The 13,304-nt window shown below is 43.3% G+C and overlaps 1 protein-coding gene across 1 annotated transcript in view; it reads left to right on the forward strand.

Moving 5' to 3' along the window:
* Nucleotides 1-13,304, forward strand: part of ZBED1 (zinc finger BED-type containing 1) — a 439,106-nt gene that overhangs the window by 323,473 nt on the left and 102,329 nt on the right. The window contains exon 6 of the mRNA XM_068269940.1: nucleotides 5,464-5,671. Within this exon, the coding sequence (XP_068126041.1) occupies nucleotides 5,464-5,671 (208 nt within the window). The remainder of the gene's footprint in view (nucleotides 1-5,463; nucleotides 5,672-13,304) is intronic.

The raw sequence follows: 13,304 nt of genomic DNA on the forward strand, positions 1-13,304 counted from the left end.
GCTGATCAAAAGTTTTGCGCTAGCAAAGTCTGGTGCACTTCGCATCGAGTTTAATGGCGCTGCTTTGCGTGCGGGACTTTGCGCGCGATCTAAACTTATCTAAACTTAGCATGCCTAAACTTATCACGCCTAAACTGGCTTTTCACCAGCGTGGTGCAATGGTTATCATGCCTAAAGTCTCTAACTGAGTTAGCACCGCTTTGTGAATCGAGCCCCATGTATTTTTCAAATAGCCCAGTAAACTTGATGTGCGTTGTGAGCTCTGTAATGTAGTTTAGACTGTTGTAGCTGGGGTTGTGTAATGCAGCAACATAAATATAACAATAACTGATATCTAGCAAAACACACCACAACAAACAACAAGAGAGAGCTGTGTACTTCTGAACGTATAATTTAGTATGGACATTAAAGTCTTATTCCTACTGAAACCTCATTTTAAAATATTACATTTTAGTAGGAGCTTGGATTTTAATGTATCAGAATCAGAATCAGAATCAGAATCAATTTATTTTTGCCAAGTAAGTTTGCACCTACAAGGAATTTGTCTTGGCAGTTGCTTAACAAACACAAACAAAAAACAATACAAGGACAGACAGTGTGAATATTACAAGTTAAGGACATTATAAGTATAGTGGCAGTAAGCAATGTGAGAATTGTTCATGTTTAGTTCTGTGCTGATTACTTTCAGTCCTAGCAGCTCTAACGTGGTTCAGCATTAAGTATGGCTACCGCTTGAGGAAAAAAACTGTTCCTGTGTCTGGAGGTTTTGGTAGCGATTGACCGGAATCTTACTCCTGAAGGCATGCGCTGGAAGATGGAGTGAGCTGGGTGAGAGGGGTCAGAGGCAATTTTGGTCGCTCTCTTTCTGCACCTGCTAGTGTAAAGATCCTGCAGGGAAGGTAAGCTACAGCCAATTATCCTTTCTGCTGATCGGATGATGCGCTGCAGCCTCCCCTTTTCTAATGCTGAGCAGGAGCTGAACCATACAGTCATGGATGATGTTATGGTGGATTCGATGATTGCAGTGTAGAACTGCACCATTAGCTTTTGAGGTAGGCCAAACTTTTTCAGCTGCCGCAGATGGTACATTCTCTGTTGTGCTTTCTTGACAATAGTGGCAGTGTTGTTGTCCCATTTTAAGTCGTTTGAGATCGTGGACCCAAGAAACTTGAATGACTCTACTTGGGTTATTGTGGATCCATTTATGGTTAAGGGGAGGTGCTGGGGGGGGAGATCTCCTAAAGTCTATTATCATCTCCATGGTTTTGAGAGCATTTAGTTCTAAGTTGTTGCTGCTGCACCAGGAGGAAAGCTGTCCCACCACATGCCTGTATGCAGACTCATCCCCGTTTTGAATGAGACCAACAACTGTTGTGTCGTCTGCAAACTTCAGAACCTTAACAGATGGATCTGTGGAGATGCAGTCATTGGTGTAAAGTGAGTACAGCAGTGGGGAAAGCACACAGCCCTGGGGTGCACCAGTACTGACTGTCAGAGAGCTTGATGTGAGTTTACCAAGTCTAACACGCTGTCTTCTGTCGGTTAAGAAGTCGGTTATCCATTTGCAGAGGGATTCAGGTATGTGTAGCTGGGAGAGCTTGCTGTGCAGCAGTGATGGAATTATGGTATTAAATGCAGAGCTGAAATCTATAAATAAAATCCTGGTGTAGGTTCCTGGGTTATCTAAATGCTGTAGTACATAATGCATACTATGCGTATTTTGCTCCTATTGCAATTTTGTAGTTTTGGGTAACAAAGTTGAAAATGTGTATAAGGCCCAGTTCACATTGGGGAAAAAAAAAAAAAAAAACAGTCCATATGGCGGACTGTAATGGAACGGATCCAAACGGAGGTGAACAGATCCTATGTTAATCAAGAGGATCCGTTCTCATTGCTCGTTCGAATGGATTTGTCGGCCCATTCCGCTGAACAGACCTCAAGTTTGGGTCAGCAGGGATTTGTACAGATCGATGCGTCTGTTGACTTGACTGTGTGACAACAACACAGAGAGTCACGGGTGGAAAACTGACTGATGTCTTCAGGGGCAAACCCAGGATTTTTAAGTGGGAGATTCCTGAAAAGTCTACCTCTGCCATGCACAATATAATAATATGTTGGGACATCATGCAGGGTACACATGATGCAATTTCCCATCTACCCCCTTGGATGCCTAAGACTAACCCACCCCCCTTGCCAATGCATAAATCTAACTTCCCTCTTCAACCCCCCTTTGGATTGCAAAATCCAACACTGCGCATGTGCCGATCATTAGAAATTGTGTGATCAGCAGCAGTAATCGACATCGCAGTGGCAGCATCTCCTTCCTACTTAAGGGACACACGTGGTGAGTGAAGAAAACTATTTTTCTTGCCTGTGGCTTCTTCCAGCCCCTACAAGTCATGTGTGTCCCTCACCTCAGCGCCGGTCATTCCCCGTCTCCTGCTGGCATGCTCAGAAGATCACGACCCCTGAATGCATAGGTGTCTTCTGCGCATGCGTCCGTGCCATGCATGCCCATGATCCCAGCACCAGGAGGTGCACTCGGTGCAGGCACAGTATGCTCCTGATGACGCTGGCATATTAGTGCATGGTGCACAAGATGCCAACCCATATGGGGGTCTGCGATCTTCAGAGCCTGCCAGCGGGAGATGGGAGAAGACCGGAGCTGTGGTGCGGGACTTGCATGAGTTGCATGGGCTGGAAGAAGCCCCAGGTAACTAAAAATAGTTTTATTTTTACTCATCTCATGAGTCCTTTAAGGCTTTCCCCTTTTTTGACAATGGAGAGTACAGCGCCACTGGCAGCTAATTTTAACCTCTTGTCGGTGCTTCCTACTGGTCTGTTTTGTGCACCAATAGGATTTAGGATGAAACATGAATTCAGATAAGTCCCCAGTAGTGGAATCTGAGAGCCCTTTTACCCTAAAATGGCCATACTCTCACAGCTAAATGGGTAAAGAAGACTATTGGGCTATTTATGACCTATTTATAACAAAGATTTAGATCTATTTGAAAAAAAAAAAAAACACATACACAAATTGGTTCTTATTAAAAAAAAGTCTGTTATTTGATGACCATGTAGCTTGTATGTAACTGTATGTGACACATGCCAGTGCTTAGCATTACTACGGTATTTTGAGACGCAAGGAGACATGTGACACGCAAAGAAGATCACTTCTGTCCTGCACTATATTTATTTTCATTTAGTTGTCTGAATGTATGTTGCATGTTAGGAATTGTAGATTGGCTGACAGCTCAAGTTCTCATTTAAAGTACATTATTTGGTGACTATGGGCTCGATTCACAAAGCGGTGCTAACCCAGTTAGAGACTTTAGGCGTGATAACCATTGCACCACGCTGGTAAAAAGCCAGTTTAGGTGTGATAAGTTTAGGCGTGATACGTTTAGGCGTGATAAGTTTAGATAAGTGTAGATAGCGCACAAAGTCCCGCACGCAAAGCAGCGCCATGAAACTCTATGCGAAGTGCACCAGACTTTGCTAGCGCAAAACTTTTGAGCAGCTGTGCACTGCGGTGCTAATGCAGTTGGTGCTTAACCTCCTTGCCGGTTTTCCCGACCTGAGCTCGGGGTAGAAAAAACAAGCTATTAGCGGTGATCCCGAGCTCAGGTGGGGGTATGCATTGCAGAGCTTTACTTGAAGTTGTGGAGTCCCGCGCGCGATCTCGCTGCGCAGCGGGACTCCAGCCTCTCTCCCCGGCAGTGTGGGGTCTTTCCCTGGCCGCCGGGATCCCCCATGTCCCCGCTATTCTTCCGGGGACCCGGCAGCCAGTTGGAGGAGCGGAGCCGTGGTGGCAGCAGAGCAGTGGTGGCAGCGTGACGTCATCGGGGGCGGGGCTAATATTGAAAACGAACTTCTCTATATTAGAGAAATATAGAGAAGTTTGTTTATATGTATATTAGCGCCATCTTGTGGGCAAAGAGAAAACTGCAGCACAGGAGCCCAGGAAGGTACATTTTTTTTTTATTTTGCTGCAGATCTCCCTGCCAGAATGATTTTTTTCAGGTTTTAGGGTCTGAAAGAGTGAAAAAAAATTGCACCGCTTTTAGACCCTAAAATCTGGAAAGAATCAAACCACCATGGAGGTTAAACTTATCATGCCTAAACTTATCACACCTAAACTTATCATGCCTAAACTTATCACACCTCAACTTATCACACCTAAACTTATCATGCCTAAACTGAGTTTAGGTGTGATAAAAGGCTTTTCACCAGCGTGCTAACTGTTAGCACTGCTTTGTGAATCAGGCCCTATGTCATCTGTATGCAAGAGAGTTCTCACACTTGCCCTAACTTTCGTTTCTATGTGTCACCCTCATAAATTCAATCCAAGAGGAGGAAGGTTGAGTAGCATCACTGGGAGGGGAGGGGAGTATCTTGGACACAACCCATCCTTCATCTTCACTGGGAAGGGGAGGGGAGTATCTTGGACACAACCCCTCCTTCATCCTCACTGGGAAGGGGAGGTGAGTAGCTTGGACACAACCCCTCCTTCATCCTCACTGGGAGGAGAGGTGAGTGGTAGCTTGGCCACAACCCCTCCTTCATCCTCACTGGGAGAGGAAGTGAGTAGCTTGGCCACAACCCCTCCATCATCCCCACTGGGAGAGGAAGTGAGTAGCTTGGCCACAACCCCTCCTTCATCCTCACTGGGAGAGGAAGTGAGTAGCTTGGCCACAACCCCTCCTTCATCCTTACTGGGGGGGGGGGGGGGGGGGTGAGTGGTAGCTTGGCGAGACCTCACTCTTTATAAATGCATCACTCCTACACTTGCAGTGGTGAGTGGGGCAACAAGTAGTGACAGATCGCATGACTATACTGTTAATCAGGGTTTTTATAATATTTTATTTTGTAAATGTTTTATAATGCTTTTAACTAATTTTAATTTAGGGAGGTAAATGGAACACATACAAGCAAAGGGAGGCTTTATGTCTACATGTGGCTGTTTATAGCAAGGACTACAGTAATACCATGCCTCCCTCTAATAGTAGTACTGCAGAATTGTCTTAAGAAATTAGTTCCAGGCACTGGCTAAATCTGTGCCAATGTTTGATGTTTATACTGTACTGTGTTACTGATTAGTCTTTTTTTTTTTTTTAATTCTCTGCTTACTCTTATGAAATGTGCAGTATGGCAAACTTTCTTTCCTAATCCGGTTAAATGTCTGAAGAATACTTTGAAGGCTTAACATAAGCTGTTTCACTTTCACTACCCTGACCAAAAAGCTTTCTCTCCTTGTCGATGTGACCGATTTTTGAGCTCAGTGGAGAAGATGGAATTGCAGCAGGAGGTGACCTTTTATATTAGTCCTTCTGCTGCCAATATAGGGGGAAAAATATAGGTCAAATTGTATAGGAAACTCAACAGAAAGAAAACGTATAAAATGTATTATGTTTTTCTTGAAAAAAAAAAAACCCCACTCGTGTTCTGTTTTTTTGTACACAGTGACTGCTACTCACCGCATGGTGCATACGCTCAGAGTAAGCTAGCCCTTGTATTGTTCACTTACTACCTGCAACATCGGCTGACAGCTGAAGGCTGTCATGTGACTGCTAATGCTGTGGATCCTGGAGTTGTCAACACTGATCTTTACAAGCATGTCTCCTGGCCGGGGAGGATTGTGATGTGGATGACAGGCTGGCTGCTGTTAAAGGTAGGTTTCCCTGATAATTGTCTTGGCATACAGTGCTGCTTGTGAAACCTTTAAAATATGTTATTGGATTTAAAAAAAAAAGATAATCTCACAACTAACAAAAGAGCTCTCTTTATTTGTAAACCTATCCAAAATCCACATGCATTACAGAACTGACATGTTTCGGAAAATCTAGTCATTAATCATAGCTGAGACTCTCTTATCTCGCCAGCATTAAGCACTACACGTTCTAAAATCAGGCGCGTGGTGCAATTACAGTTTTTATCCCACTATTATCTACTGTTTTTTTTTTTTTTTTTTTTGGGGGGGGGGGGGGGGTTACCTAAAAGTTAGAGATAAAAGCAAAAATGATGAAGCCTATCTCCTCAAAGCTTTTATTAATTCCTTGTCCCCTATAAGGCTGGTATAGTCAAGATGGCTGAGCAGACCCATGTGGGGTGGGTTGTGGGGCTAGACGAACCTTCATGGTGCATGATATGCTTGGCTTTGTAAGAGTGGTGTAGCAAAGCCTTCCTCTCTACAAAGCCCTGTTCATATCATGTACAAGGGGCGCCTCCCCCAACTCTGTGCATTAGAGGTAAGTGTAACTGTCGTCATGTACTGTATGTGGGGAAAGGTATTAGGGGACTTATGGTGGTATTTGGGAGCACCCTTTAATAAGGAAGCCACCTGTGAGGGGTGTGTGGGGGTCTTCTTGCTCAAACATCATCCAGATGAAGCCAGGAAATGATGACTGATGTCAGACTATCAGAAACTGGCTTACATCTACTTTCCTATTGCCTGGAATTACATAGGGCCCAATGTGTCTTGGGCTCATTTCAAATGACCTGCTAGAAAGCGTTTCCATATGTCTAGCTGTGCTAACAGAGATAATCAAATTTTCTGAAATATCTTTTTTCTTTTAATTGTCTTTTAGACTAATTTTGCAGGGATCGGTCCGATTTCTAGCTAAAAATAGGGCCTGGACACTAGTAAAACATTTGTTGCTAGTGACTTTTGAAGGATATTAAATAAATAAATAGTTATAATTTACAAATGTTATTTTTATTTAATTCCCACTTTAATACTTTCAATAACTTGCACAAGAAGCTCACGGCGCACATGCACAAAAGACCACAACCCAGCCACAGGTCACTAACTTATGGAGGTGAGAGCGGCGGCATCGAGCATGGCTGAACTTCAGTGTGGGATTCCTAGGAGTTGGAAGAAGCCCCAGGGGAGTAAAACTTTTCTGTTTTTGCTTCGCCATATGTATCTTTTAAAACTATAAATTCTCTAGGAACAGTAAATGTGGCAGAGCCTCCACAATAGGGACACACAAATATTTAAACTAGAGGTGGTACGAATCCAGAATTTAGCTAGGTGTAGGTGCCTTCAGTATAGTTAGCTAGGCATAGGTGCTTTCATTATAGGTAGTGTAATGATCTGGGGGCAATTTCCACAGTCAGCGCACACCAAGTGCGCTGAAGCAGATGGAAATCCCCCACAATCACAGAAGCAGAGTAACCCAGTATATATTTGTAGAGGGGAATTCCAACCAGCTGGTGGAGCTGTGGAGCACAGAGGAACAAGTCCTCTGTACATCCACAGATGCCAGATAGAAATTGCACAATGGAGCAACACAGGGCAATACAAACAGGATAGCAACTCAAAACAGAGCAAGAAAAGAGACAGACTGTGTGAATGTCTACCAATCTAGTCGCCACCCAGCGACGGTAAACATATCACAAGCGACCAGACTGGAGTGAGAAAGCCAATCGCAAGAGAGGCGATTGCTGTCAGAAACACAAGACTGAGCAAAGACAAAGCAAGAATAGAGTAAAGGAATACACAGCAAATAACCACTGTAACGATTGGTGTAGCACACAGACGTCTGATTATTGTGTGATCTGCAGAATCGCCAATAATACAGACTCTATACCCGATTATGTGGTGATCTGCAGGGGAGCTGGTGGGTACTAGCTGCTGCAACAACAGTAGTATAAATAATAAGTCTTACCAGAGGAGCTGGTAAAGTAATAACAACAGGAGTGACAACAAAGTTTGGCTAAACCTTACCAGGGGATCTGGTAAGGTACTATCAGCACAAGCGACTGAATAGTTTAACTAGACCTTACCAGAGGAGCTGGTAAGGTACTATCAGTCACAGGAGCTGTATAATTTAAACTGAACCTCACCAGAGGAGCTGGTGGGTATTTAATCAAAAAAGCACCTCACCAGTGGCAAGGGCCCACTGGTGAGTAGAGATTAGACAGGCAAAGTTTGGCAACTGAGAGGCGAATACAGTACAGAAACGTGAGGCAGAAGAATAGTGAGTATCAGGCAGAGGTTCAGCAACTAAGGTCAGATAGGCAGAAGTACAGAATCGATGAGCAATAGCAAGGTCAGAGTATAGCCAGAATCATACACAGGTAATCAGTAATACAATATAACAATAGTCCTAGTCTTGTGTGAAATCCCTGGTTTCCTCCTAGATCAAAGCACACCGGATACTAGTCTAAGGTCTGAGCGCTAATACGAGTGTATTCGCAACAGCAGACAAGTTGCAAATGACCAGTGAAGGCTTAAGAAGCCGAGGAGAGCTCACAGCCGCGCCCCTACCAATCAGCCAATCCTAGCGGTGTGAGTCACCTCTGACGTCAGCCGACTGGCAGGTCAGCTGACGCGCCTTCTTCCAGCATAAAGGTCCTGTCTCCGCAAGCGCCCGCGCGATACAGCGACCCTCTGAGCACGAGACAGTACCGTTCCCGGCGTGCTAGACGCCGATGGAATGGATGAGGCCTGAGAACAGGGAACAAAGGCGGCTGCGGGTATACCCTGCGTGTCCGCAGCCACCATAGTTGCAGATGTTACAACCACAATCCGAACGCCAAGGAAAATAACAAATGAACTAACTAAACGCGGTCACCGCACGTTATGCGTAACAGTGACAAGCGCGTTAATTTCACGGTCACCACACGTTAAGCGCAACAGTGACAAAACTTACCAATCCTGACTAACAAATGAACACGAAAAACAAAGAAACAGATACCGAGAATGCTTGCTAATCGGTTGCCTAACACCAGACAACAGCAAGCGTTTGCTCCAGACAAAACAGACTAAACAATTCACTATCAGCCACCACTGGAGATAGTGTAATCGCAAGTACAGGACAAGACAAAATTAGACAGTACAAATAATACACAAAGCTGACAGCACTAGTAGGAGTGCAAAGTGCACTCCCCAATAATTAACTACACTAGAATATTTAGCAATAAGATACAAAGAGGCTGAGGCTCTAAAGTGTCAGTCTTCACCAAACAGAACCTATGACGAGCAAGGAATTCTGGAACGAAGAATGAAAACCTTCAAAGGAAGCAAACAAGCAGATTGCAAGATAAATGAATGCAAATCAGTCAGCCTTGCAAACTGACAAAAAGGCCTCTCTTCCCTGGACTGAACTATGCAGCCTGCATAGGAAACCAACAAACTGTCCAGGGAATCAAGGCCAGCAGAGCGGATTCTGACAGGTAGCTAGATAAAGGTGCTTTCAGTGTAGGTAGCTAGGAACACCTGCCTTGAGTATAGGTACCCCCCTCCCCCCTGCACTCCTTCCCTCTGTTCGCCGCTCCCCCCGTCCCTCTTCCACTTGCCCTCGTCAAAAGCCGGTCACTAGGGGAACAGAGGAGTGAGAAAGAGGTTGTCGGCTCTGCGCTCCGCACTGGATAGGTGAGGCGATGCTTTTATCTATGTGAGGAGGTGCGGGAGGGAACGAGGGATGTGCAGGAAGTGTTAAAGTAAATGTCGTGGGGATTCATATCCACGAATCTCAACTCTTTTACAAGATTTGAGGGATTTGTGGATTCAACGGATTTGTCGTCCCGCCTAGTTTAAACATTTCTACACTGTCCAAAATGGAAATATATTTTTTGAGAATAGGGCTTTAAAGGAATCTTGAAGGGAAAAAAATGCCGTAAATAGATATTTACCTAGGTAGATGGAAGCGTCTGGATAATCCAGAGGGTTACTCTGTCTCCCTCGCCTCCACCGATCCAGCACTGGGACCCCCAAAATCTCTTTGCCAAGAGCTTTTCCAAGAGTGTGCGCAGCCGCATCGTGCAAATGCAGGACGCCTGGCACTTGTGCAGTAACCTGTAGCTGCAAAAGCTCGCCAGAAAAAGTTTGTTAACCTACTGGAGTGTGGCCATAAGCTTCCGGGTGGTCCCGGCATTGAGTGTTGGTCTGGAGGAGGACGTGGGAAACCTCTACTGAGGTAAGTATCTAATTTTTCTCTCCTTTTAAACTTACAGGTTTGCTTTAGAGTACTTGCAGTATATTTATTGGATCTGTGAAGGTTGGCTTGCTTCTTCTTGTTATGAAATAAGGATTTACACTTTAAATATTAGAGGAAAAACACATCTTCCCTAAGTAAGCCTGTACAGTTCTAGCAAATTGACAATGAACATTCAGATTCTTGCCTAAGCCTTATCCTGACAAGTCCCAGCTTTATTTGGCCAATATACTAATAATCATCATGTCTGCAGTTAATCCCCTTTGCTGTGTAGTACTTATTCAGGGAAGAAATGAATTCAAGACCCATTTTGAATGAAACTTGTAACGAATGCACATTTACTAAATCACTTGCTGACTGAAGCAAGACTGTGCAATTCATACAGAGGAATATTAATTACTCAGGAGTTAATATTAATTGTAGAACACAAACTGAGTCACCAGAAACTGCTTTTGTGTTGCAGAGCATAGCAGGAAAGCCTTTCCCAAATGATAAATCATCCTACTGTGTGTCATTGCGACTGTAAAAGTCTGTTTCTCCAGTTGGAAAATGAGGTTTTTTTCTTTATGAGAGCAGTGGGGAATATATTTCCTGTACAACAGGCACACACTCTTACTCAAATGAAAACGGAAATGATCACCTAAACCACATTCTGTTCCCTTATGCTGTTCATTGTGATAAATGTTTTAAAGGTACATTTCAATCAGTAGTGAAAATAAAGCTTTGAAATGTATAGGGTGCAGCCTACTTGTCCATTGTTTCTGCTCTCAGTTAGGTATAGGTATAGTCTGCTGCTTCAAGCAAACCTGTCTGTGACTTAACCCTTTAGCAGCTAATTTATTTGGAGCCTGGCAAGTGCTCCAGGACAGTTTAATTTAGCACATTTTTTTATTTGCTACATTTTCTTCGAATTAGCACTGCCGTAATGTGTATTTATGGCCACTTTCTATTTGTAGTATTTTCTGCTAGAGAGATCAAAGCATTCAAAGAATTTACAGCACAACGAGTTCTGCTGACTGAGGTCAAAAGCAGTGCACTTATCTCAAATGAGATAACTCTATTGAAGCTGCCAATGGGATAACACACTTAAGGCACACGTAAACTGATAAAATAATATGAGGTGGTCATACCTAGGGACTCTTTTAAGCCTCAATAAACTGTATGGCCCCCCAGCTTAACCAGCCTGCCTTCCATCTGGCAACTTGCCCCCCCCCCCCCCCATTCTTATGCATGGTCTTCATGCTAATGGCTGTGCGCAGAAGCCGTGTCATGGGAAATCAATTCTACCCGTTCCATGCACAGTGCTAACATAACTATTTAGATGGCATTTCTATGTTGGGAAACTTAATAGCTAAAAGTTTGTTATGTTCTTTCAAGATGCATATAATGTCACATTTACAGTATATCAAGTTTGACCTAGACAGCTCTGAATATTGCATGCGACTTTTGTGAAGTCCAACAACAACCTTGCTACACAGAACCATAGGCTATTCACTGTCATTAAACTCAAACTCAAATCACTGACCAATTTGGGCCCTGGATACATGAAGGACTTGCTAAAGCTGCACCACACCTCTCACAACCTCAGATCAGCAGGCTCTATAAACTTGGTCACTCCCAAAGTGCACCTCAAAATCCCTGGAGCTATTCAGATGCAGACTGAAAAGCCGCCTGTTTAGCCTGGCATTTCCAGACTTATAGAATTCTTCCTCTGTACCACAACTTATCAATCAACCAATTATTGGTCTGAGCCATGCTTACGCGCTTTGAGTTCCAGGGGAGAAAAGCACTTTACAAATGTTAATTGTTGTTATTATTAAACTCAAAACCTACTTTTCACTATTTGGTTTGGGAGTGCTCAGTGAAGTGCTGGGTAGTTCATTGACCATAATCAATTGTCTTAAAGCAGTAGGATTAGCCATACTATGCCAGGGAAAAAAACACATATATAAGTAGATAAATACTTGATCTACTTACATAACACATGTATTGTACTGTCCACGTTTTGATTTCAGTGAATTTTATATAGTAAATGAAGAGAATTCTGGTCCTGGTGGGGGCCATGTATTTTGCCTACAGTTTAGGCTAAATCCTGATGCCATTTCTGCCCTTTGTTTTTTTTTTTTTTCTTTTCTCCTCCAATCGCTGAGTCACCTCAGCCTTGCTTGTAAACACAAGTGAGCGGGGGATTGTATTTCAGATAAGCAGCTAGACAGGGAAATAAATGGAAGAGGAGGAATATATTATAGATAAAAAGAACCCCCAGCGTGCAACTGTTTGGCGCTGACTACTAAAGGGCCAGTGCTCCTTAAGTATGTGATAACTCCAAATCCTAACAGCAGAAAAAGTTTTGAAAGTTTTGAATGCAGGATTAGCATCTTTATCACTGAAATTAGATTTTTATGGTGACGCTCCCGGTAGATTTATGGTGACGCTCCCGGTAGATTTTTATGGTGACGCTTTAAGAAGCCATAAAGTTAAACATTAGTTCTGACATACTGAATGAGCCTGAGTGGTAGTTGGTGGCAATAGGGACTAGTTCAATTCGTTAGAACTGCTGCAACGCTTTAGTGGGATATAGATAAACACTGGACACAGCAGCTACCACTGGGCTCATTTAGTAACCCTCTATGGTGCAATTAGGACTCATTTTAACTCATATTTTAACCACTCTACGACTGCCTAACACTGATTGGTGGCCGCAGAGTGGCTCTATTGTTCTTCAGTCATGCCATGACTCGTGGGGAGCGTAATTACACTATAGCTCCCTCTTGCACCAGCTCTCATCATTGAAAAGCAAGCGGCCACAGCGATCAGCCTGCCAGCTGCTGATTAGCTCTGGCAGGCTGTATGTTTTATTTATTAGATAAATAAATATTTATATAGCGCTGACAACTTCTGCAGTGCTGCACAGAGTATAATGTTCCTCTGATAGGCTCACAATCTAATCTAATTAGATTATTAGATGTTATTATGTAGTGTAGGATCTTAAAATGTCGGGCTTTTTTAATTAATAAGAAAACAAAATGCAACAGCAATCACATAGCACCAAAAAAAAAAGCTCTATGTGTGAGAAGAAAAGTGGATAAAATTTGTTTGGGTGCTAAGTTGTATAACCGACCAATAAACTGTTAAAGTTGTGAAGTGCGGAATTGTAAAAAATGGCCTCGTCACTAGGGGGTATAAACCTCTGGTCTTCAAGTGGTTAGGGTTTGTGCTGCCTTCACTTTATCTGCATGTTCAAAATGATTAAACGGCATCAGCAAAGTTTAGTGTTAATTGAGCAACCAGTTAAGTATATAAATTAATGCCTTTGTGTTAATACTAAATAAAGGACATTCTTTGAACTACCAATTGATTCAT

The sequence above is a fragment of the Hyperolius riggenbachi genome, chromosome 2 (assembly GCF_040937935.1).
Source record: "Hyperolius riggenbachi isolate aHypRig1 chromosome 2, aHypRig1.pri, whole genome shotgun sequence".
Lineage (NCBI taxonomy): Eukaryota > Metazoa > Chordata > Amphibia > Anura > Hyperoliidae > Hyperolius > Hyperolius riggenbachi.